Consider the following 23,345-nt stretch of genomic DNA (forward strand, 5'->3'; position numbering starts at 1 on the left):
GATAGATAGATATGAAATGATGAAATGAAATCAAGCAGTAGCATACCGATTTGTCCAGCAATGACTGGAGGTCGAACCACAAGCAAAACCAATTTGTCAAGTAGAAGGTGAAGAAATCGAACGACTGGCTCCAGCTGGGAAGAGTTGAGTGCTGCTATACTTGACTTCAGCTCAGTTTCCAAGTTGTTTTCCATGATTCTCATGTCCCCTATCCGGACTGGGAACATGTGCTCATCCAGTGCATGCACCAATGCAAAGAACTTATCCAAGTACTGATCCTGGAAAATGAGAGCAAGGGATAATCAGAGAATGGTATGGTAAGGACACAGAAACATTGAAAGAAACATACAGGAATAAATACAATTATGATAAGGAATACACATCTCAAGCAATTAATGTAGTTTGACTGAAGTGTCCAACTTTTTAACTCTGAGTTGGAAAGTTGGCTCACTTAGTGGAAAGATGATGCAATGATTGTATAACATTGTACATATGTTATCATATAAGTACACATTGCTTTCTGTAAAACACATTGCTTGCTGTAAACTGCTTTGAATTGTGCTACACCCAAAAAGGCAGACGCTGACTCAGTCACTGCTGCACACATATTAACCACCCATATTAGGTAGTATTGTGACTACTTCTTTTATCTTAATAAAAGGAGCAGAAGGGAAACAGAACGTTGGATGACCGTGGTGCAATGAAGGCGACGGCCTCCCCTTTTGCAAAAGACTGGTTCTGATGCTGTTTGTGTTCATTGTCTCCTGTTGCGAATTGGTGCATGTCTACTTGGAAATATCTATAATTGTACTGGAGAACCATAACAAAACTTAAAACGGGACATAATGTGGAAAATTTACTTTTATACAAATACTGGGAGTTGGATCGGTGTGTGAAATTAAACAACCAAATAAACCTTTTATCTTCCTATTTCTGAAATGTTTCTGTGAGCAAGGTTTTATGTAAGGTGTACAAACTAAGCACGCCCACACAAATGGCACGACTAGCTCGGCTGGATGAAGTTCCTGAGCCACTTTTAGTAGACAAGAGACAGTATGAAAGCACTATCAACGCAAAAAGGTAAGCAGGGCTGCACTGGCTTTTGCTGGATTTACGGATTAGCCATAACCGATTACTGCTTCGGTTAAATTGCAGACGCAGTAGAGGTGGGGGCATTGTTGTTGAAAATGCGTCTGCTCTACTTACACAGTCTGAGCTGTAATTAACAAAATGTAATTTGCGAACTTAGTCTTGCCTCCACCAGGGAAAAGACTCCATGATGAGTTGTCGTGGCTCATGGCGAATAAGAAATCACATGAATATAAAATTGATCAGAATGAGGACCAGCAGTTGATGAGAAAGTTCATCCATGCTTTTTCTGATAGCCACTGTAGACGATACAGCTGACCAAAAAACAAACTTCTGCCCTGTGGTGAGACACATAGGCGTGTAATACTATATAGTAGACTCAATGTGATACATTACCTGTGTGTGGATAGTTGAAACGGCAACTACCTCCACATTGAATACCCCACGATGGTTGTCCACCCACTTCATTCCTGGGAGAGGAACCTGAAGTCCGAAATAAAACCTGATTTAGTGTGTCGCCTAATGTACTGTATGATCAATTGCTTCGGCTAATTTGTAACGAGAATGTCGGATAGGTCACAAAATTTTCAATGTAAATAGCAATGAAGAAAAAGTTCTAGAAATATTTAACATATTTGGGAAATATTCATATTGCAAACTGTGTGACTCATGGTTTATCTGCACCAAACTTCGATCATCTCCTACATTGCTTATCATCACAAGGGTCACAAGGGTGACCTGCCTATCCCATCTGATTTCAACACCCTGAACTGGTCACCAGCCAAGCAGGGTACATATAGACAGAAAAACATTCACACTCAGATCCACATTCACACCAATGGGCAATTTAGAGTCTTCAACGAACCTACCATGTATGTTTTTGGAATGTGAGAGGAAGTGGGAGTAGCTGGAGAAAACTAACAAAACCATGGGGAGAACATTCAAACTCCACACAAGATGGCCAGATACCCGGATTCTGACCCCCTAATTTCAGAACTGTGCGACGAATGTGTGAAACTACTCGTCTAATGTGACCTACAGTACATCTTTCATGATATAAATTCAATATTTGTAATCATTATAAACAATGGTTTTATGACTTACATCTGGTGAAAGTACAGAGTAGGACTGTGGTGGTTTTTCCAGAGAAACAGGAAGACAGAAGTGCCCAGTCCGCAAACGTCCATTCTGCAACATGGGTATCCACTGGAGAAAAAAAAAAAGTGTAATGACTGTTGATACAGTCAAACCTCTTTTCAACATACCCCGTTTACGTTTTCACCCCTATAACGTTCACATTTCAAAGTCCCGATTTTGCTTAAAATGAACACTTTTACGACTTAATCTTCATTATAACGACCACATTTTTCCAACAAAATAGTGAAAATGCGTTCGTTACAACGAATCCTCGTGAATCGAGCTGCCGCCGTGACCTTGCTTATGAACAAAATGTATAGCATGGGACTCCCGTCCGTTGCTTAGCAACGTTACTGATTGACCCGTACATTGTTGTACTTCCGGAGACAAGGCGCGGCCCTGAGCAAATCTCGCTGTTTGTGAAGGCTGAAATTGCCTCTCACTTTCGAAAGGGAGTCTCCCAGATGAAGCAGACAAGACTACAAATTGGCAAAGTCAACGATTTCGACAATCATCCGTAATAGCAACAAAATCATGGCAGAGTTCGAGGCCAACAGATTGAAAGATGATCATAAACGGCTTCGGGCGCGGCACATCCTGAACTGGAAAAGGTACTTTTCATTTGCTGACTGAATGTTTTCGTCATACTGTATTCCCGTATTTGTAATTGACATGTTTATACTGTATTACATGTTCATGTTTTTACATCTATAAACGTTCATCCTGTATTAGACATCGTCGTTGGCGCCCATTTTATTGGAAATGTTGACAACGGATTATGTCCCTCGAGGTACATTGTAACGAGGTTCGACTTTAAACTGTGTTGTACTGCAAAATACAACAGCTTCAAAAATATGCAGTTACTTCCTTTACATCAAATCTGTACATTTAACCCAAAAATGTGACAAATCTGTGAACTTGTTAGTTAAAATGAATACTATGGTATTTATTTTGAACATGTGGGGTTATCTTTCATACTCTATTGTTACTCACCGTGTATCCCACAGGGGTCTCCAGCAGCGTGTTCTGCTTTTGCTGGCAGCTGACGTGGTAGAAGGTGAAGAGAATGTGGTGGTGGTCCGATAGGGAGGCAGGGAGTTTGATCTTGATCTCATCGTGAAAGTCAGGGGATCTGTTCAAGGGAATTAGTGTGTTGTTTCAAGTTGGCATCTAACACTCAACATCCGTAAAATTCATCAAAACACTGATGAATCTCAAGGAAGGACAGTTGGCTTGATTCTAGAAAGATTTAAATTTGAGAAATAAATGTGCATTGTTTACAAGATGCAAATTATTTGAAATTATTTCTGAGTCCGTTCATAACAAGAGTCTGAGGACAAGGGAAAGTCAAATCAAACGTATTACAGTAATCCCTCGCCACTTTGCGCTTCATGTTTTGTGGCTTCAGTGCTTCGCGGGTTTTTCCAAAATACCGTATACCAGGGGTCCCCAGCCTTTTTTGCCCCATGGACCGGTTTATGTCAGACAATATTTTCAGGGACCGGCATTTAAGGTGTGGCAGAAATAATACAACAAAATAATATGGCATGAGCTGCATGAAAACTGTGGTGTTTTCGAAATATAATAATAAACACAAGGAGCGTCTAATCTGGCCGCAAGACTCTGATCGCTATGGTAATGTTTAATGCCTTCAAAATACGATGCAACGCAAATTCAATGTGCATGAAAATGACGACTCACCACAGCCCCAAGCTTGATTTTCTGCAACCAGACGGTCCCATCTCGGGGTAATAGGAGACAATGACACCTCAAGTGTGTGGTTTATGTCCAGTCTACTTCGTAATTTTGTTTTTTGTCGCCGTTGCTGCAGAAAACCCCTGCCTCACACAGGTAGGATGTCGGAAAAAGCAACAGTGCTCTTGTGGCGATCTCAGAGTATTCAGCCATACCTTTAATCCAGTTGTCTCGAACGTACTTTTAAGTACGTTCGAGACAACCGGCGTTTTGTTTTTAGCGTAATCGGTCACGTGACGGAGAAGCATGGCTTGACGTATGTCAAGCGTGACACAGACTGATGTAACGGAGAATCCGGTAATTTTTCAAAATAAAACATCTTTCGTATTCCAAAATAAATAAAACGGAATTAAGGCAAGTTCTTTCTGTGCGGCCCGGTACCAAATGCCCTGCGGACCGGCGGTTGGGGACCCCTGCCGTATACATAAAAAAATAAAATAAAAGAAGAAAAATGTAACAAAATCTTAGTGTTGTGACAAGCGAAAAAGCAACAGCACTCTCTTAATGAAGAAAACATTTGTCCAGTCAAGATTTAACCGGAAATAATCTGAAAATTTCAGGGATCACGTTAAAAATACAATTAGACTCATTGTATGTAAAAGTTTTTCTAAATGAATTAAAGCAATACACGAATCATGAAAACTCACAGTAAACATGGATCAGGGACAAAACACTCTTACCGATTGTGGTAGACCACCGACGTATAGGCCTCTTTGTAGAAATCAGCACAGCTTGACTTCCCAAATATCACCTGGGAACAGTGAGGTGTTTAAAGAGCTACTTTACTGCCATGGATATATGGTCAACATCAAAAAAATAAAATAAATAAATAAAACATGACAAGCCATTGGTCCATCTTAACATACCTGCATAGCATTATTCGGATCTTCTCCATTCATGAATTGCACTTTCACTGTAATGTTGCGGGCTGAGCCTTGGCGATTGGCGAAGTTAAGACTCTGCGGGTTCACATACAGCAGATTTCTGCAAAATGAGCATGGAAAAAAAAAAAAAAAATCACAGGATATTATATAAATCGCATAAAGGCATGTTTTAGGGGTAGGGGTCAGTATTTTTCTTGAAAAGAAACTTCTGCAGAGCTGATATAAATAACCTGCTTACACACACACACACACACACACACACACACACACACACACACACATACATACATATATTTACATACATATATATATACATATAATATTTAAGATTAAACATGAGATGAGTTAATTCTAATTAAATAGAAATGCACAATATCAATACTCATTGTGCACCGTACATTTTTATGCAGACAGGAAAACAGAAAATTCTTGCGGTCAGACGATTGTGTGATTATCAATATCAAATTGACATGTCGCTAGTAACTACATTTCAGATAACCCCAGCTCAACATATAAGAAATGACATTTATTCGCCTGTGTCTTTGCACAGGACACAACAGTGAGACATCGCAGTGGCTGCGTGCATATTCAAACAGCAACGTGGCTTCCCGCTAGGGTTATCCTGATCCGCTATTGATATCAGTCAGATTTTCTCAATACCTACTGTTGCTGACTAGTGTTCTCTTTTTGAATGGTATCACTTGATAAGATAAGATAAGATAAGATAAGATAAGAAAACCTTTATTAGTCTCGCAATGGAGAAATTCCCAATTCACAGCAGCAAAGTTATGAAAGGAAGAAGTAGAAGAACAAAATATAGGAGCTGCTGGAAAGGCAGCCACTCTCGCGGCGCCATCTTGAAGTCAAAATAACAAAAATAACACAACACACACAACACAAAGTCTTGATCAAGTCTCTTCTGACATTTTATACTGAAAAAATTAAGTAAGAATGTGTCATTCCTGCTGATATCGTACAGCACCGATATCAGAATCTAATGGTACTCTAGGCTGCTATATCGGTATCGTATCAGACATGAAAAATTAGGATCAAGACAGTCCTACGTCCCGCACACAGATAATCGTCTTGTACAGCATGATGTATGCAGTACTTGTCGACAGTGACAATTGCTTATCAGTTTAGTGACCCTCCACCCCGATTCTGTGTTGGTGCTAATCTCAAACAGCGATCCAACAAAAGGTAGAAAATTCCAAGCTTTAATTGTGTTGAGAAAGGGCCTCCTGCCGTCTATGTTAATATGATAGAGGTACCGTAAATAATACATTTGAACGTCCAGGGAAGTGTAATTCATTTGAATAATATAATTCAAAAAGTTAAATTCATACACAGTATTCTATAGATTTAATGGACATGTTAAGATGTATGTGTTGTTTATTACTTAAAGCTGATAAACATTGAAAAATGACAAATCTCGTAAAATTATAATATTGAAAAAAGTTAAATCCACACTGGTGTTGCACGTTTGTCACCTCACTACACGAAAAACATGCAAATCATCATCATCACTGATTGATTGATGGATTTGTTTTGTTTCGTTTTGTTTTGTTTTTTTGAAATAGTAAATTGGGGTTTTGTTAGCTGCAGACCACAATCATCAAATAAACAGATCACTCTTTGAATACAGTGAATCTGTGCGTTGTGCTTTTTGGATAGAAATACAGAAATAAATTACATCTTTCACGATAAACTAATTTATTCAGATGCACTGGAATACAGCAACATGTATTATGTACAAAGTATTGGAATTGACATAAACTTTCTGTGTAGGTCTTAAGCAAATTATAAATTCAACAAACCACTCACATTTTGTGTGAACAAATGCCCAGAGAGGAATGCGATTAAAATACAGAGTTGTTTGAATGTTGAATAAACCCATGATAGATGTCAGGAGGGGCAGGAGAATAGGAAGTGCAAAGTAACCTAGGATCAGGCAATAAACCGCAGTGACGTCAGGGATGACTCCGCAGAGATCACAGCTGGAAACACAACTTCCAAAGAAGCATGGGAATGTCAGTGGTCTTGTAAAATGATCGTTTTTCATCTGGCTCTTGATAGTCGAATCAAAATGGGAGCGCTTCCCATGATCAAAATGTGGCTCTGTTTCTAAAATTTAAAATACAACACTGCCAGTTCCAAGGGAAGTCGATGCATACTTTCCAAGTGTTTTGAGTGAGTTTTTCGGCAAGAGATGAAGGGGGGAAAAAAGGAGACAAGACAACTCAAGACCAACAATTAGTTCAGAAATCCAATAATCAAAGGCTGTGCTTTTTTTTTTTTTTAACACAGTGATTGCGCTTTAAAGTGACAATGACGAAAAGAAAAAAAAAACTGAAGCAGGTAAAAAAAACAAAAACCAAATAAATAACCAAGCATAACATTTTTGGGCTGCATTTGTAAATAAAATAGACCATGTGCTTTAATTTAACCCTTTCATGCACCCTGTAACCTGATAACATGATAAGCTGTCCACTGTGGTAACCGCTGTCCCTGAAAGGATTCAAATGATCACTTGAAATATAGATTTAAAATGGTGATTCTCAAAACGTGCTCAGCATGCCATAAGTTGTTTATGTGGGTTTCCTTAGTGGTATTCAGTGTATGACAGTGGTCCCCAACCTTTTTTTGCCCCACAGGCCAGTTTAATGTCAGACAATATTTTCAGGGACTGGCCTTTAAGGTGTGACAGATAAATACAACAAAATAATGTGATATTACCTGCATGAAAACTGTGGTGTTTTCGAAACGTGAATAAACCCGAATCATGACACGAGGAACGTCCTATCTGGCCGCAACACTCTCTGGTCGGTATGGTAACGTTTAAACGTGCCTTCAAAATAAGATACAAAGTGCATGAAAAATACGACTCACCATCGCCGCATATTATGCAGAGTGGGCTTGGTGCATGGGAATCTCCTACTGAAATAAATCCGTATTTTGAAGTTACACTCCGGATACTGTCAATCAAATGTAGCCTTCTTTTTCTTATAAGTCATAGGCTCCTCTTCTGTCTCCTGGCTGGGCCTTTTCCCCTTCCCAAAGAAACTTTCCAAAGATGGTTGTTTTTATACTAATTTTGCTCGCTCCCGGGTTTCATTTTAGCGGTAACCTAACGTGACCGAGAAGCGCGCCTTGACCTGCGTCAAGAGTGACATACTGAGGCACTGTGAGAGCTTGCCCAGCATCCACCCCGAATCCGGCTTCCTCTGCCCAGTTGTTAAAGAAGAGGCAAGCCATTTCATTTCAAATGAAAGTGGCAATAATAAAGAAGCTTGATGCGGGTGAGAAAATGGTGAGCGTTGCACGTGCATACAACATGAAACGTTCGACCATCGATACCATTTATAAACAGAAAGATCGCATAATGGAACACGTGAAAGGTGTAGTGCTGATGCAATCGACAATCATTAGCAAGAAAAGAGGGAAAATCTTAGAAGAGATGGAGAAACATTCCATACAAAATATAGCACTGAAGCAACTTCCGAACGAATTCACCTTACGAACGATCGTTCGGAACGTATCTCATTCGTAAGCTAGGGAGCGTCTGTATTACGGAATTTGGTGGTCACCTTACAATGCTGCACATACAATTATGTGTACTTGTATTCTAAACATCAGAAACGAAAATTTGTTTTCATCATTTTATTTTTCACTTTTAAAAGTGCTTTGGCCCTTTTTATCATATCAGATGATGGGAGTGAAAAAGGATTACACCATTCAAAATAGAAAAAAAAAAGCTGTAATGACTCCAGATAACTATAAAATCAAAATGATGCATCTTCACGGTCCAAGCGTTTCAACATTTCTCATGCCTCATAGCTCAACTCTGGCGCAAATGATGGGCCGCTTCCTGCTATAGTCAAGAGAACATGGTGCTAGGCTGACTCAGCAGGAGGCTAAAATCAAGCTCGAGTATTAATTATATATAGCATTATCAATCAGAGTAATGTATGCGCGTGGACCCAAATTTTCAAATTGGTCAGACAGGCTATCCATCCAACACCTGTGACGGCCATTGTTTGGCTTTTTGCTGATCAGCTAAAACTCCCACACGGAGAACAGGAGGGGTGGGGAGGGTGGTTGGGCTAATGAAGAGCGGATTGGAGTTAAATGTGTTGAAAGAGGAGGGGGGGGGAGGTATGTCATTTGCTCACCGCTGTGATTTGTTTGTTCAGGAGGGGGAGGGCTCCAGGCGAGTTTAGGGGGAGGTGAGTAACAAAATGGTAGGGTTTAAAGATCAGTTAAGCCCCCTCCCTACAGCGGGTGGTATATAACATGGGGCAACATGCTGCTCGCGCATTATATGTTGGAAGTCTGGTCGGGAGATAGAATGAAAAGGGTCTTCACAATACGTTAGAAAGAGAAATCATGACGCTGTTTTTCCTGTTACTGTTGCTAGCCAGTTCCAGTGCTGCTCTTCCCCTGGATAACGCGAGTCAAGATGACATCCTCCCAACGCCTTCTGAAGGCCTTGCTATATTGCCAACTCCAACAGGGGCAAAGTCTCGGTTTGCCATGCTAGACGACGTCCGCCTTCTTGCAAATGGCCTCCTTCAGCTGGGCCAGAGCTTACGGGAGTTTGTGCACAAGACCAAGAACCAAATCAATGACATCTTCCAAAAACTGAATATTTTTGACAGGTCATTTTACCAACTTTCAGTGGTCACATCAGAAATCAAGGAGGAAGAGGAAGAACTGAAGAGGACAACCGGTGTATTGAAAACAAACAACGAGGAGATCAAGAACCTGTCTTTGGAAATCAATTCGAAGATCAATAACATTGTGCAGGAGCGTGAACAGCTACAGAGCAAGGTGGGAAGTCTTGAGGAGAGGTTGAAGGGACTGTCGGAACATACGCTCCATCCTGACCAGCTCAAAGAAATTACAGCACTCAAGGTAAGCAGCAAATACGGATGTGAAAAAAATGAATAAATAAATAAAAAGAAAGATCTACATCTGTACAGGTCAAGATAAAACTAGATAGAGAGAAAGAGGTGTTGCATAACTCCATAGCTGTTGCATCTCTGTGCTTTGAACAAATCAATACTGTACTTGACACACGTTGTAGAATTGCACATTCAAGAACTTTAATCTATCCGAACCCATTGATAAGGTCTCCTTGTTATGACTGATAGTCTGACTGTCGCCGGAGGCTCGAAAGTAGTAGTCTTTGGTTATTTGTGGGATTAAAATGTTTTGCTTCAAGATGTAAAATTGAACATTCGTCAACATTTTTAGTACTGAACTGTCACCAACAACCACTACCAAGTCCTTGAGAATTTAAATTGCCCATTCTGACGGTGGTGTCATGAACATGTAGGTGCTAATTTTTTTTTTCATTGTTCTGTCCAGGAGATGATTGAAACTCAGGAGAAAACAATCACAAGTCTACTGAAAGCTGTGCAGGAACAGCATGAGCAGCTTGACCATCAGAAAATCCAAATTAAGAATATGGAGGAAAAGGTAGACACCTGTTTTTGTTTTTTTGTTTTTTACATTGATGGGTGATGACAGAGCCTAATAGAAAGACTGCAATGGTGTCTTGCAGCTCAACTATGACAATTTCCAAGATACAGCCGATAAAGCAATGGATTTGGAGACGACATCTCCAGACATATTTGAGTATCTGACAAGAAATACATCTGACTTAGATGAAAACGGTAACATAAAAACATTAGTAATATAATTCCATTTCCTGTTCAGGTGTGATTTCTTAAAAAAACAAAAACAAATTGAAGACATTTGCATTTGTGCATTGACGTACATTGTCTTGGTCATTTCAGATTTGCCTGTTGACTGCACTGATTTATTTGAAAGAAAAGTGAACAAGAGTGGAATTTACACCATCAAGCCAAAACAATCTGAGCCTTTCAACGTTTACTGTGAAATGGGTTCTGGTGGGTGATTTTTTTTTTTTTTTTTTTTAATTGATCACGTCATTGATTCTCATCAGGTTCTATTTTAAAATCTATTCATTGTTAACAGTAAGGGTGAAATTTCAATGTTACCATGAAAAATATCTGCAATGCATTCCATAGATGGAGGTTCAACTGTGATCCAACGCAGGGTTGATGGGTCAGTGGATTTTGACCAGACATGGGAAAAGTACGAAAAGGGTTTCGGAGATCTGGAAAGTAAGTATTGTTTCACACTTTTTTGTTGTTTCCACTTAGCTATACCAATGAAAGTGTGAGAATGACAACTGTTCGCACCAAGTTTTGGTTTGTTTGTTTCGCATTGCGTCTAAACACGCAGAAATAGATCGACATGGGAAAATAATGGCCAGAAGAATTGAGATTAAATGCCAGCAAGCATCATGGTGTTGATGTAGTTAAACATCCTTATGGTCCATTCGATATCTAACCCAAGTTGAATCATGTGTTGTATGCAGAGGACTTCTGGTTGGGTCTGAAGAAGATCCATAGTATAATACAACAAGGATTGTACATCTTGAAAATTGATCTGGAGGACTGGAAGGAGGAAAAACACTGGGCTGAGTACCACTTCTCATTGGATGACGCCACTGAGCATTATGCACTCCATCTTAGCCACTTCTCCGGTGACCTGGTTGATGCCATGCGCAACAGTTCCGGTGTGCGATTTTCCACCAAAGACCAAAATAATGGCAATCCACAAGTTTCTCACTGTGCACGCAATTACACAGGTATACCTTTTGCGACCACACCAAAATCTGAAAATTAACCAGAATGAACGGCATCATTCGTCATTGCCGCTTCGAGTAACAAATCAGAGCCAAAATAATGCATTTTTGTACAACTTGTATCTCTTGTTCAAACTTTTGCAGGTGGTTGGTGGTTTACGGGATGTGGAGAGAACAACCTTAATGGAAGGTATCTGTGGGTTAGACCGAAGGCACGTCCTGCGAGAAGAAGGGGTATTCCCTGGAAACCTGGCAACGCATCAGCATATTCCCTCAAGATGACCAAATTCTCCATCCGACCTGCCACAAGTGCTGAAGGTTTCAACTGAAACTGACATCCATGACAACTCTGACAACACTACTGGCATTTTTTCATCAACCACTAATGTACATCACTGAAACATAACACAAATGCTTGTCAATTATGTTAGATTTTTGTTGTGCAGTATCACGGAAAACACGATTTTGGAGGAGGCTGTTATAGCACACCAAACAAAACAAGTACCCTTTTTTTCGGATGTTGACGAAATTAAAATCCTCAAATTTTCTCAAAAATCGACACAGCACCTTGTAATGCGGTGTGCCCTGAATGGATGGATTTAACTCAAATTTATTTCTGTTATGTTTGCGCTCTCATTTTCATCCGCATCTTTTCGCTAGCTGGTGGTTGTTTTCGTCATGCTGGAACGACTTCCTCCTTCCATGTCTAAGAATCATAGGAATTATAGTCCTTCTAGTCGAACGAGAGCTAATTGTAGCGGTGCATTTTCAATTTTACAATGTGGGACAATATCATCTACGAGACCGAGAAGTGTACATAGTACATACACATAGTACACAGTACATAGCACATAGTGTTCAAAAGCACAGGTTACAAGTAGGGATGTCACAAACAAATCTTTTTGAAATTTATTATCCTATTGATTATTCCATCGGTTACTTTGGGAATCGCTCCACCCCTGCCCTACGAGCACACGCTACCCACACCTGTATTTTTCCCCCCCTGCTGGGGAAAATGTCCTTTGAATAAGGACTCCTTTCCACATAAAAATTGTTTACCAAATTTGACGTTTGAACACCTCACCAAATTCACCTAAATAAAGAACAATTTAATATTGATTTTCAAGGGTGTGGTGTTGTTCAAATTTGCAAGTGCCCCTCTTTCCCATTAATAGCTGAGAACTTAACAAAATGATCCAGCAGTGACTGTGACGTTCGCCTGCTCCTTATTTATTTTACATATTTCCCACCAGGGACGTACTGGGACCAAAATTGGCCCAGGATATACTTCAAAGGCAGGGCGTGGGGTGGGGCGCCGGTCTTCACACGCCGAAATGTTTTCAAAAGTTAACCAGCGACGGGGGGTGGTCGTGGGTGGGTGTTTTAGCCATCATGTGGTTTGAATGGTCTGGAATAGAGCGTCCGTTCTGGAAAAATCAACATGTTCTCAAAATTCCCGATGGCCAGCACGCCCGTTTCCCACAATAACCACACCGCCCTACACTCACAGTCAATCACTGGCCATTTAGATGATTTGGAGCAAGCTATGCTAAGCTAAGTTCGCTGGAGAAAGTTGAACACGCACAAGACAACTCCAACAATATAGAGCGAGTAAGTTAAAGGTCATACTTTGCTCTCTGTTTAGATAGTGATCAAACTACAGTAACTGCGACAAGGCTTTTCAGCCTGTCCAGGGTGAGCTGCACTTATTTTTAAATGTCTCAAAGGAATTTCAGTAAAAGGCCACTCCCACAAGCATCATTTGCTAAATGAATATAATATAGTAGAGTCTACAAACGCCACAGAGTTTGTTCTAACTAGCAATGGTAGGGTATATTACATTAGCTAATAAGTAAAAATCCGAACTTACCCATCATATTACAGTGGTGTCCGGCCGACTCACTCGTCGTCCAACGTATACATTCGTTTCCAACCTCCACCTCAAAGCGAGCCCAGCTCCATTTGCAGTTGTGACAAAACTTTGAATTCGACTATTTAAGGAATGAATAATCACAATTGTCCGAAAAATACAGACGTCTTAAAAAACTGCAATGGGGAAAGGATGCAACAATGCCATAAAGGTAATCAGAGCTGGGCATTAGAACTATCATCATACAGCAAAATATAAGTCGCTTGAAAAATGGAGATTGATTCAGCACGCTGACTGGAGTATTACAACAATCCATTGGCAGACAAAACAACTATGAATGATTAAAAAAAAAAAAAAAAGTAATTGCAAATGTAGCCTTGCTCAATTTATCTTTTCGCTTAACAGGAAGGCTCTACCTGACTTAAGTATGTTCCCAGTGGCTTAGAGCACAAACCAAAAGATAAAAGTCAAGTGAAAGTTAGGAAATGATGTGTTTAGTTTTGTTTGTGCCCATTGTTTGTTCTCATTTTTACTCACTTAAGTATTTAAATCATGCACCTGCTTACGGTATGCCGTCTGTTAAGATAGATATTATATCTTTGATATTTTTGGGTCACATTGACTCCTGTCAATTGTACACAAATGTTCTGTAAATGTGTGTCATCATGCTCTGTACACGTGTTCGAAAGGCTCATCACATAATAAACAAGAATATCAAATGGCTCTCCAATGTGACATTTTTAAGAAGTTATCTCAACTGAGAAATGTGTGAGAAAAAGAAATGTATTTTATATTTACAGATACACTCACACACACACCAGTTGACCACTGGGCCACCAGTGGTCAGCTGGTGAGTGCGTCAGGTTCACAGTGCAGAGGTGCAGGGTTCGATTCCGGCTCTGGCCTTCCTGTGTGGAGTTTGCATGTTTTCCCTGTGCCTGCGTGGGTTTTCTCCGGTTCTCTCCCACATTCCAAAAACATGTGTGGCATGTTAATTGAACTAAATTGAACTAAATTGTGCTCTGATGTGATTGTGAGTGCAAATGGTTGTTCGTCTATGTGTGCCCTGCGAACGGCTGCCAGCCAGTTTCGAGTGTGTGTCGGCGACTGCCCAAAGACAGCTGGGATAGGATCCAGTACACCCGCGACCCTTGTGAGGATAAGCGAATTAGAAAATCTTTATCAGTGGCATTAATAAAGAAAATATACATACATACATACATATATATACACAAACACACACACACACACACACACACACACACACACACACGTTCATTTATCGTGAGTTTCTGGTAAAATATATCATCCGGGGAAAATAAAATAGCATGGCAGGCCTAGATGATCGTGAAAACAATAAAAATCCCATACACAGTCCTCAGTGAGTGCATACTGGGTACACACAGGCACGCACACACACACACACACACACACACACACACACACAAACACAAACAAAGGCCCCGTATTAAAGCATCATGTCTCTTAAAGATTACCCTGAGTGTACAATAATACAATGACACAATAACATGCAAGATGGGCACATATGTGTATGCCCAACTGCCATGCAATTGGGACAAGTTGGATCAAACAACATTGCTTTCATGCAGTTGTTGGCTTCCCCTAACCTACTGCAGCAAACTCAGGAATGTTTGTTTGCCTCTTCCCCTAACATTTCCAATTACATCTCTTCACACTTCATTTTGCGCTTGTGTTGCTCTCCCTGATTTCCCATGCTGACAACCTTGCGCAAAACATGCTTTTATACACAGCGGTCTCCAACTTTTTGCCACCCTATTAAAGCATTTTGCGCTTGTGTTGCTCTCCCCGATTTCCCATGCTGACAACCTTGTGCAAAACAGGCTATTATACACAGCGGTCTCCAACTTTTTGCCACCCTATTAAAGTGAACATGCAAATCGGCGGCCCTTGGGATTTTAGTAAAAAGATTGCGGACTTAGTACATCACATGCAACACGTCCGTCAACACACAATCTGTGAAAAGGAACAGAATTTAGCGCTCACTATCAGTGATCTTAGTAAATCAGGCCCAAAGTATTACAGGGCCATACAAAATTGCTGCGCATGGAGGCTTTCTTTGCCCCATCTGTACCATCTCTACACTTCCAGTCACACATTAGACAATAACCTTTTGAGACAACAGATAAAAATAAAAGGAAAATCATCTTGTACCTGTATGTAGTGTTTGGCACATATACATCCCTGGCAGGAAACTCCAAGATGTCCCTGGTGGGGCGCACTCTACTGTCTGGGTAAGGTTTAACTTGCAAGAGGTCAGGTGTCAAGCAATAGTGGGGGTTCTCTGGAGCTGGAGAAATGTCCAATTTCAACTGGGCTGCAGGGAAAGTCAAAAATGGCAATGAGAGTGAATTTGATGAAGGACACTTGATGGCATTAGTAACGAAAATAAGAAATACTGTCAGTAAATCAACCAGCTCCCCACAATTGTTTTCTTAAATGTCAAAGGTGTATATATGTTTATACCTGTTATGGGTCTCAGTCTCCTCAACACTGAAGAAGGTCTTCTCATATCAGCAAGAAACTTGTATAAGTCCTCATCACTCAGCCTATCACCCTCCTAAAATAAACAAAACATCAGATGTAAGAGCGCTTTGGAAATGCTGCATGCCTTTGCTCTATTTCAGATCTAATTTCTGTGTCTGGCTGTGGCTACGCAGACCTGTTTGAAGAAGTTGGTGATGGTTAAGGTGGCAGGTCTAAAACCAGTCAGACTACATGATTCATCTCCACTGGTGGTTCTTTCCAAAGACCGCCTTCCCATGATGCTTGAGTTCCGTCGTTCTGACCATGATCCCTTTCTCTCTGCACAAAATAAGAGTCAAAATGCTAGTAACGGGAGCAAAGAGAGCACAGACCTCTGCAAAAGCTAATACAAAAATGACAACTTGGCATGCTTAGTCTCTGAATCCAGAATAGTGTACACTCACAAAGGTTTCTAAAATGTGTGTCATTAGTGAGCAGTAAAGCCATCACAATCATTTGGTTTTATATGAACCTGCAACATGGTAGTTAAATTAGTCTTGAGATAAATCCCATATTTTCACAGTATGATAAAATACAGTATCTTGTGTATCTAGCAACACCATTCCGCGGTAATATGATGCAAACACTGGACATTCACGCAAGGCTGTATTAATAGAGTTAAAAAAACAAAATAAAAAATACCTGAAAGGCTCATCTCCAGCTCAGTATCTCTCTCGAGACTGCCGGCGCTGTTGACAATATTCATTAAGTGGATGGCAGTCCAAGCAAAGGGCATGCGGTACCGGCCAAGGCGTTGACAAAATTGCTCAGATTGACTACGGAGTTTCTCCAATTTTTCTTTATTCTGCAACAAGAGATACAACATGTCAACAAACAACAACTTTCCCAAAGTTTCTTTTGTTTATGTAATCATGCACTTTACAGTTCATTCTGTTATCATAAAGCATGCACATTTATACATATTATACGTACCTTGTTTGCGTCAGATTCTTTAAACACCATATAAGGTTCCGCACACTCCCCAATATCTCCTTGCTGTAGCACCTTCTCCAACTGAAGAAAAAACAGTTTTAGTGAAGCAAGGAGACGATCACAGAATTGCTAAGATTTACAATTGTGCAACAGTCGAGAGTGTGGTGTTAAGTGGCTGACCTTGATGACCAGAAAGACATCCTGAGAGGGGTAGGTGATTGAGAATATGGCTGAGCGTGCTAAAGTGGAAATGGCTGCAGTTTGAATGTGTGGACGCAACATTGCCTTCGTCTGCTCGGAATTCAGGTCAAAGAAAAAATTCTCTGATATCTGTTCAGAATATACAAATCAATGTAATCAGTAAAGAAAACATGAAAAGATGTAATTATGTAACTTGTGTTACTTTAAATGCCCCCTTTTCCAACAAGCATTAAATTATTTCAAGTAAAAAGTCTATTCAACGACTGCTTCCCTCTACTGTTTATTATTTACTCCCCTCACGAGTAATCAATTCAAATATGGAGTTTACAGACATTCCTGTAGGCCGGAAACTTGTCCTTGCCAAATTTAATCGCATTTCACAATTGGCCGAATTGTTCATTGCTCTTATGAAAAAATATCATCTTCCATCTACTTACCTTTTTCTTTTCCTTGACATCATATAAAGCCAAACTAGCGAATATGGGCTCAATTTCGATTTCAAATCTACAGTGGGAGACACACAAAAAAAAAATAAAATTCAAATCAGAAAAATCAGCATGAAATAAGTTAATTTTTTTTTTTGTCTTCCTTCCACATACTTCAGGGACAAGCACTTGACAAGTAACCTCTGGCCAAAGTGTTCTTTTGGAACATCAGGCACACAGTGCCGCTCGATGGGGTCCTCCTACAGAAAAGGTATAGAAACACAATATTATGGACAATAATCATCTTTAAAAAAAAAATCCTAAACCTACCCCGTACCGTACAAATTTGAATATGTACAGTATTTGTTGATTTGGACCCATTATATTATAAGATATACTACTGTATTTAGGATAACAGAAAAGTTAAACTGTTGAGGTTCATACAGATGTTTACTCAGTGAAAATTCACAAAACTAATCAAGTCAACACATTCAATAGTTTATGCTTCATGAATATGCAATGTGGGTCATTGATCATTCATAAACACTCAGACACTGCTGCTGACACTACAGCTAATGATCGAGCAGCCCACTACAACATGGCACGATCCCTCTATCTCACATGCCCCCTCAGAACCCGGTAGATCTCCTCCATGCGGGTATAATATAAAATCATATAATATTTTGGCTTTTCATGAACTGTATCACCGAAGCTTGTGTGCACAACCTAGCCCAGGGCAAAATGTATTCATGATAAAATAATGCTTTGAAGGAGAGATGCTACTGTGAGGAGGTATGTTATGCGAGACCTCATCAAGGGCTGGATGCAGAGCAAAGAGTTCCCGATGGCGGTTGGTCTTGCGTTGATCTTCATTGTGTCTGTCAATCTCTTCATTGGGGGCACGATCAAGGAGATGTGGGAGGAGAGAGTCCGGGAGGGAATTCTTCAAGTCAAAGATGCTGCAAGCCCAGCTACCCCGAGGGGTGTCATCAATGGACATCGACCGTCGTTTAAGGTCATCCTACAAAACAAAGACTATTTATGAATGCTAATGTCACAGGTACAGTTTGTGGGTGAGAGTAATGCCCACAGATCCTGCACTTCAAATCTTGCAAGAAACCACAATTTGTAGAACTGGAACTTGAAATAAACTACAACGTTAAGGCCCATATTGATACCTACCTGGTCATCCTGGTAGCCACTGCTGTCCGGTAATTCATCAGCCTCAAACACTTGTTTGGGCAACCCCTTCTGGCGCTCCTTCTGCTTATCCAACGAATTAGGGTTAAAACCTGTGCCAAGTTTGTGGTATCTGAAAGCAATTTGACATTTAGTTCAAAAATATTTGGAATGACTTGATTCGTGTCCAGTGTTTATTTGAAATCAAATGCATACTTTTACAGAAAAAAGTCTTACTTTCTGTTGACTATTGCCCAGTCCTCTGTGTAAGATCTGACACAGTCTCTCACATGAGGGTCAGTGTCCCTGCAAGCAACCAAATACAGTACAGTACATAATTTTAAATATAAACATTGTCATTTATGAATGCAATAAGTTGTTGTGTGTTCTGTTGTTTATGGTGTATTGTTATAGTGATATAAAATGGCCAACATCGTGATAGAAGATTTTTTTCCATATTACCCAGCACCAGTTTGCAGTGATCTGATACGGTTTCCATTTCAACAGATTGCTTGAACAGTGCTCAGAGATGTTTCAAGCTCATGAAATTTTTATAAATCCTAATCCTGTTTTAAACTTTTCCACAAAAGTATCTCGGGCCTGTGTATTCCACGGACTTCATGATGCTATTTGCGTTTTAAGCAGACTGCTGAGTCGATCACAGAGCAGGTGCATTTATACTGAGAGTGATGACTCTCCTGCTTTAAACTTCTCCACAAATTTATCCAGGACCTGCCTGGTGTGCTGCCTTGGTATTGATTATTACATACAGGTGGACTCTATTTATCATCAGTTTTTTAGGTCATCATTGGATCATTCAGAAAATTTCTGGGAACTTCTGGAGTGAGTTGGCTGCACTGACAGTATTATCGCACGCCCCACTTTTCAGTTTTTTTATTTCTTAAAAAAAAAAAAAAGTGTAAAATATCATACCACTTCAAAATTGTGTTGATTCTTCACAAAAAAAAAAAAAACAATTGTATATCTTTATGTTTGAAGCCTGAAACGCGAAAAAGGTCAAAAAGTTCAAGGGGGCCTTTGTTTTTGTTTTTTTTTGTATAATGTCCAGTTCATTGGGAAAACCTTACCCTTCCTCTGGGATGGCTTGTACTACTGTTCGACATTCCCTGGGTGTGTAGATGACCTCTATGTCATCTGGGGGAAACTCTATCAAATCTCTAAGGGGTCCTGACTCCACAATTGGAGGGTGAGTGATGAGGTACTCTTCGAAATCCACTGGCTCGACTGCCTCTGTAAGTGGAACCTGGAGAGTGACCAAAGGGAAACAAGCAATCAATTAGTTGAGGATAGTCAACCATACATCACATTACAAGTTGAGTTTCGTGAACAGCAATATTTGAGGTCCCTTTTTTATTGTGAATGCTCATGAAAGAATCCCAGGCAAAAAATTCCAAGAGAGAAAAATAATCTCCGCTATCTTTTCTTCTGTGCTTTAAGAAATATGATCTGGAAATTCCAGTACAGGCTCCTGTTCAAAAATGTTGATTTTGTTTTTTTCCCCCTGTGAAGACATGTCAAGATAAAATAGTATGTCAAAATTAGAAAGTTAGCTCGATTCTGAAATGACAACCTTTTTTTGTTTTGTTTTATTGTTTGCAGTCCATGTTTCACTTCACATTTGCGTTAATCTTTGTTGCAGGTAAATTTGATGTACTGGCAATACTACATTTACATCATATTTCTTTTAGTTCAATGTGATCCTGAAACAAACTTCTCCATGTGTTGTGTTCTGTTCTATTCTTAAGGTATTAAACTATACTTAACTACAGTATTCGAATTGATCGTTACCTACATAACAGCCACCCATCCATTCTCTGAACCGCTCATACTCAAGAGGGGCACATGTGTGTTGGAGCCTCACATCATATTTAAAAAAAAAAAAAAAAAAAAGATAAAGTTAAAAAATATATATAAAGATTAAAAAGAAAAGCTGCCCATTGCTTTTATTGGCCATACAGTATTTACTTCCAAACTGGAAAATAAACAGTGCCTGCTAAATTGAATAAACCATCTGTTTCCATCTTGTGAGTGAGACTGTGAGGGCCTGTGAGTTTCTCACATAGTTTTGCTTAAACAATCACATTTTAAATACAAACCCAATTCCAATGAAGTTGGGACATTGTGTTACACATAAGTAAGAACAAAATACAATGATTTTCGAATCATGTTCAACCTAGATTTAACTGAAAACACTGCAAAGATATTTAATGCTCAAACTGATTAACTGTTATTTTGAGCATATACAGTGAAACTCCTCTAGAACGAAACCTGCATGGGCGAAAATACCCCCTTATGTGAAAAAATCTTCATGCATTAACACAATTCCCATTCTCCTGCCCCCCATACGACGAAAAACCCCCTGTTGCGTTATACGAAATCATTTTGTCTGCTCCAGCCTCGCGAAGACATTCACTACAACGAAGTCTTATCCAACAGCGACCTCTACTCCTTCGTTCGAAAAAAGGCAACAGCAACCACCACACTGGTTTACATAGTGAACGATGTTTATTTCGGTCACAGCTGCGAGTTTCCTGGGCTCAACATACTCATAGCTGCTCTGCTATTGGCTTACCGAGCATCATCCTGGCCTCCGATTGGCCAAGAGGCCACATAGACCTCACTGTCTATGTGTGTAGATACTGAAGCTAGATCCGTAGCATCCGATTAGCTGCTCAGAGTAAATTGCTTATGGCTCGACGGACATTTACTTTACTTTTTATCATGCTAAAAACACCCACGGGACGCTTCGTAGTCCTCGATGGCCATAGTTAGCTCTCGAAGGCTAAAAACCTTACGCTAACTGGAGCGCTTCTCTCTCATTAGCGCTCCAGTTAGCGTAAGGTTTTTAGCCTTCGAGAGCTAACTATGGCCATCGAGGACTACGAAGCGTCCCGTGGCTGGCTTAAAAGTTCATTGCATGCCAGGAAGTATTTGTTATTGTTAGATTCAGACGAGGATGGACGTTGCATTGCTAAAATGGCTACAAAACGGACCTTTTGATGTCAAGCAGCTAAGACAAGAAGAGCTCTGATGCTGGAAGAGAGGGTAAAAGTGATCAAAATGAAAGACGGAGCAAGCAAAATAAAAGACATTTTCCAAGAAATTGATGTAAGTGAAAGTGAATGCTGATCGTAAATTTTGCAATTTCTTTCCCTTTTTTTCTTTCTATACTGACAATATGAAGTGTCAAATAAGTGTGTGCTCATACTTATGTACTATTGGAATAAAAATAGAGTACACAAACGTTTGTGTGTGCGTGTACACATACGTTTGTGTGTGTGGGTGTGTGTGTGCTTACATCTGAGATCAAATTTGCTACAGTGAAAAACCCCCTGTTGTGAAAAATTTCTTGCTGCAAACATGATTTCGTTGTAGAGGAGTTTCACTGTAATCAACTTAGAATTTCATGGCTGCAACAAGTTTCAAAAATTCTGGGGCAGGTTGCAAAAAAGTTGAGGAATGCTCATCAAACACTTGTTACACATCCCAAAGGTGAGCAGGCAACCTGGAAACAGGTGGGTGCCATGATTAGGTATAAAAAGAGCTTCCCTAAATTGCTCAGTCATTCACAAGCATGTTGAACACAATTTCCCAACTTCATTAAAATTGGATTTGTGTAAGCTAAGATATCTTGCCACAAACTATACCTTGGATGTGGAAAAATAGAAGAAGAAACGTCTATGCATATCAGATGTCGATAATGAATAAATTAACTTGGAATTCATATAATTATAGATGGGAAGACAGCTATCAAATATTTCCATGTTTCAGAGTTACTGCACACATTCAGCAATTGAAAGTACATTGAGTGGAGCCATAAATCATATCACTGACCAAAGCATAGCCCCATTCACACATTTCTCCCCAAGTGTTTCCACATTACAAATAACGAACGTGTGCATTGAAGATCTAAATTAGCAAAACAGCAGTCTTTTCAGCTAACCAATTTTTAAAACTAAAACAACACAACTCAAGAACTTACACACGAGCATTCGGGCTGGTGACAAAGAATTTGGTTTCAACAGCAAATCAGCAGCAGATAATGCCTCTAAGTAATGGGTGGTTTTTTTTTTTGTATGGTTTTTGTTTGGTTTTTTTGAAAGAAGTTAAGCTTACGCACTGTGTTACTTGTTAAGGTCCCAGCATTGAGGTTCTTGAAGAGTTGCGGTGAGCCCCCATACTGACCCGCTATTTGCTTCCTGACCTCTGCTGCCACAGTCCTGCAAAGAAAAGAAGCTTGATCAATTACAGTCAGTCAATATTAAGAGTTATGTCTTTAATATGTTCTTGTTGACTCCAAAACTGTTACGCTGCTGAAGGGAGATAGTACCTCTGCTCAGGCACTCGTAATTGCTAACTATCCCTCCATGTGTCCCGATAAGTTGTGAAGAAGCCAAAACACAACTCAGGGTCTGGGTTTCCAGTATACTTAGGTTGGTCATTTATATTTATAGTACCATTATTATTTTGATCTGTCCAACCACCTCAACAGTGATTGGTTCCTGACAAGTACATACTGTAGAAGTCGTGAGAAAAACAAAACAAAAAAAAAAAACATCTGGAGCGAGCTATTTTAAGCAGCATTGACTCACTCAACCCATCTATAC

The 23,345-nt window shown here is 39.9% G+C and overlaps 2 protein-coding genes across 13 annotated transcripts in view; one reads left to right on the top strand and one right to left on the bottom strand.

The window, feature by feature from the left end:
• The window catches only part of dock7 (dedicator of cytokinesis 7), a 47,780-nt gene that overhangs the window by 20,876 nt on the left and 3,559 nt on the right, over positions 1-23,345 (bottom strand). For all 12 annotated transcript variants that reach the window (XM_019894374.1, XM_019894370.1, XM_019894367.1 and 9 more), the window contains exons 2-20: positions 22,859-22,958; positions 19,806-19,981; positions 18,955-19,023; positions 18,721-18,850; positions 18,347-18,559; positions 17,713-17,798; positions 17,551-17,617; positions 17,093-17,242; positions 16,913-16,993; positions 16,622-16,784; positions 16,116-16,258; positions 15,920-16,013; positions 15,608-15,770; positions 4,848-4,965; positions 4,662-4,732; positions 3,220-3,358; positions 2,194-2,295; positions 1,486-1,572; positions 47-278 (exon numbers count right to left, since the gene is read on the bottom strand). In XM_019894374.1, the coding sequence (XP_019749933.1) occupies positions 47-278; positions 1,486-1,572; positions 2,194-2,295; positions 3,220-3,358; positions 4,662-4,732; positions 4,848-4,965; positions 15,608-15,770; positions 15,920-16,013; positions 16,116-16,258; positions 16,622-16,784; positions 16,913-16,993; positions 17,093-17,242; positions 17,551-17,617; positions 17,713-17,798; positions 18,347-18,559; positions 18,721-18,850; positions 18,955-19,023; positions 19,806-19,981; positions 22,859-22,958 (2,384 nt within the window). The remainder of the gene's footprint in view (positions 1-46; positions 279-1,485; positions 1,573-2,193; positions 2,296-3,219; positions 3,359-4,661; positions 4,733-4,847; positions 4,966-15,607; positions 15,771-15,919; positions 16,014-16,115; positions 16,259-16,621; positions 16,785-16,912; positions 16,994-17,092; positions 17,243-17,550; positions 17,618-17,712; positions 17,799-18,346; positions 18,560-18,720; positions 18,851-18,954; positions 19,024-19,805; positions 19,982-22,858; positions 22,959-23,345) is intronic.
• On the top strand, positions 9,043-14,137 carry angptl3 (angiopoietin-like 3). The gene is made up of 7 exons (XM_019894379.1): positions 9,043-9,779; positions 10,236-10,346; positions 10,432-10,543; positions 10,667-10,780; positions 10,922-11,017; positions 11,275-11,547; positions 11,689-14,137. The coding sequence occupies exons 1-7, from the start codon at positions 9,252-9,254 to the stop codon at positions 11,871-11,873; spliced, it is 1,419 nt and encodes a 472-aa protein (XP_019749938.1). The 5' UTR covers positions 9,043-9,251; the 3' UTR covers positions 11,874-14,137.

Source organism: Hippocampus comes, unplaced genomic scaffold (genome assembly GCF_001891065.2).
Source record: "Hippocampus comes isolate QL1 unplaced genomic scaffold, H_comes_QL1_v1.1 scaffold282, whole genome shotgun sequence".
In the NCBI taxonomy this organism is placed as follows: Eukaryota; Metazoa; Chordata; class Actinopteri; order Syngnathiformes; family Syngnathidae; genus Hippocampus; species Hippocampus comes.

Coding starts and splice junctions, on each gene's coding strand:
- angptl3 (XM_019894379.1), top strand. CDS start 9,252: ATGACGCTGTTTTTCCTGTTACTGTTGCTAGCCAGTTCCAGTGCTGCT. Junction 10,544..10,666: donor ATCTGACTTAGATGAAAACG/GTAACATAAAAA, acceptor TGGTCATTTCAG/ATTTGCCTGTTGACTGCACT. Junction 11,018..11,274: donor GGGTTTCGGAGATCTGGAAA/GTAAGTATTGTT, acceptor TGTTGTATGCAG/AGGACTTCTGGTTGGGTCTG.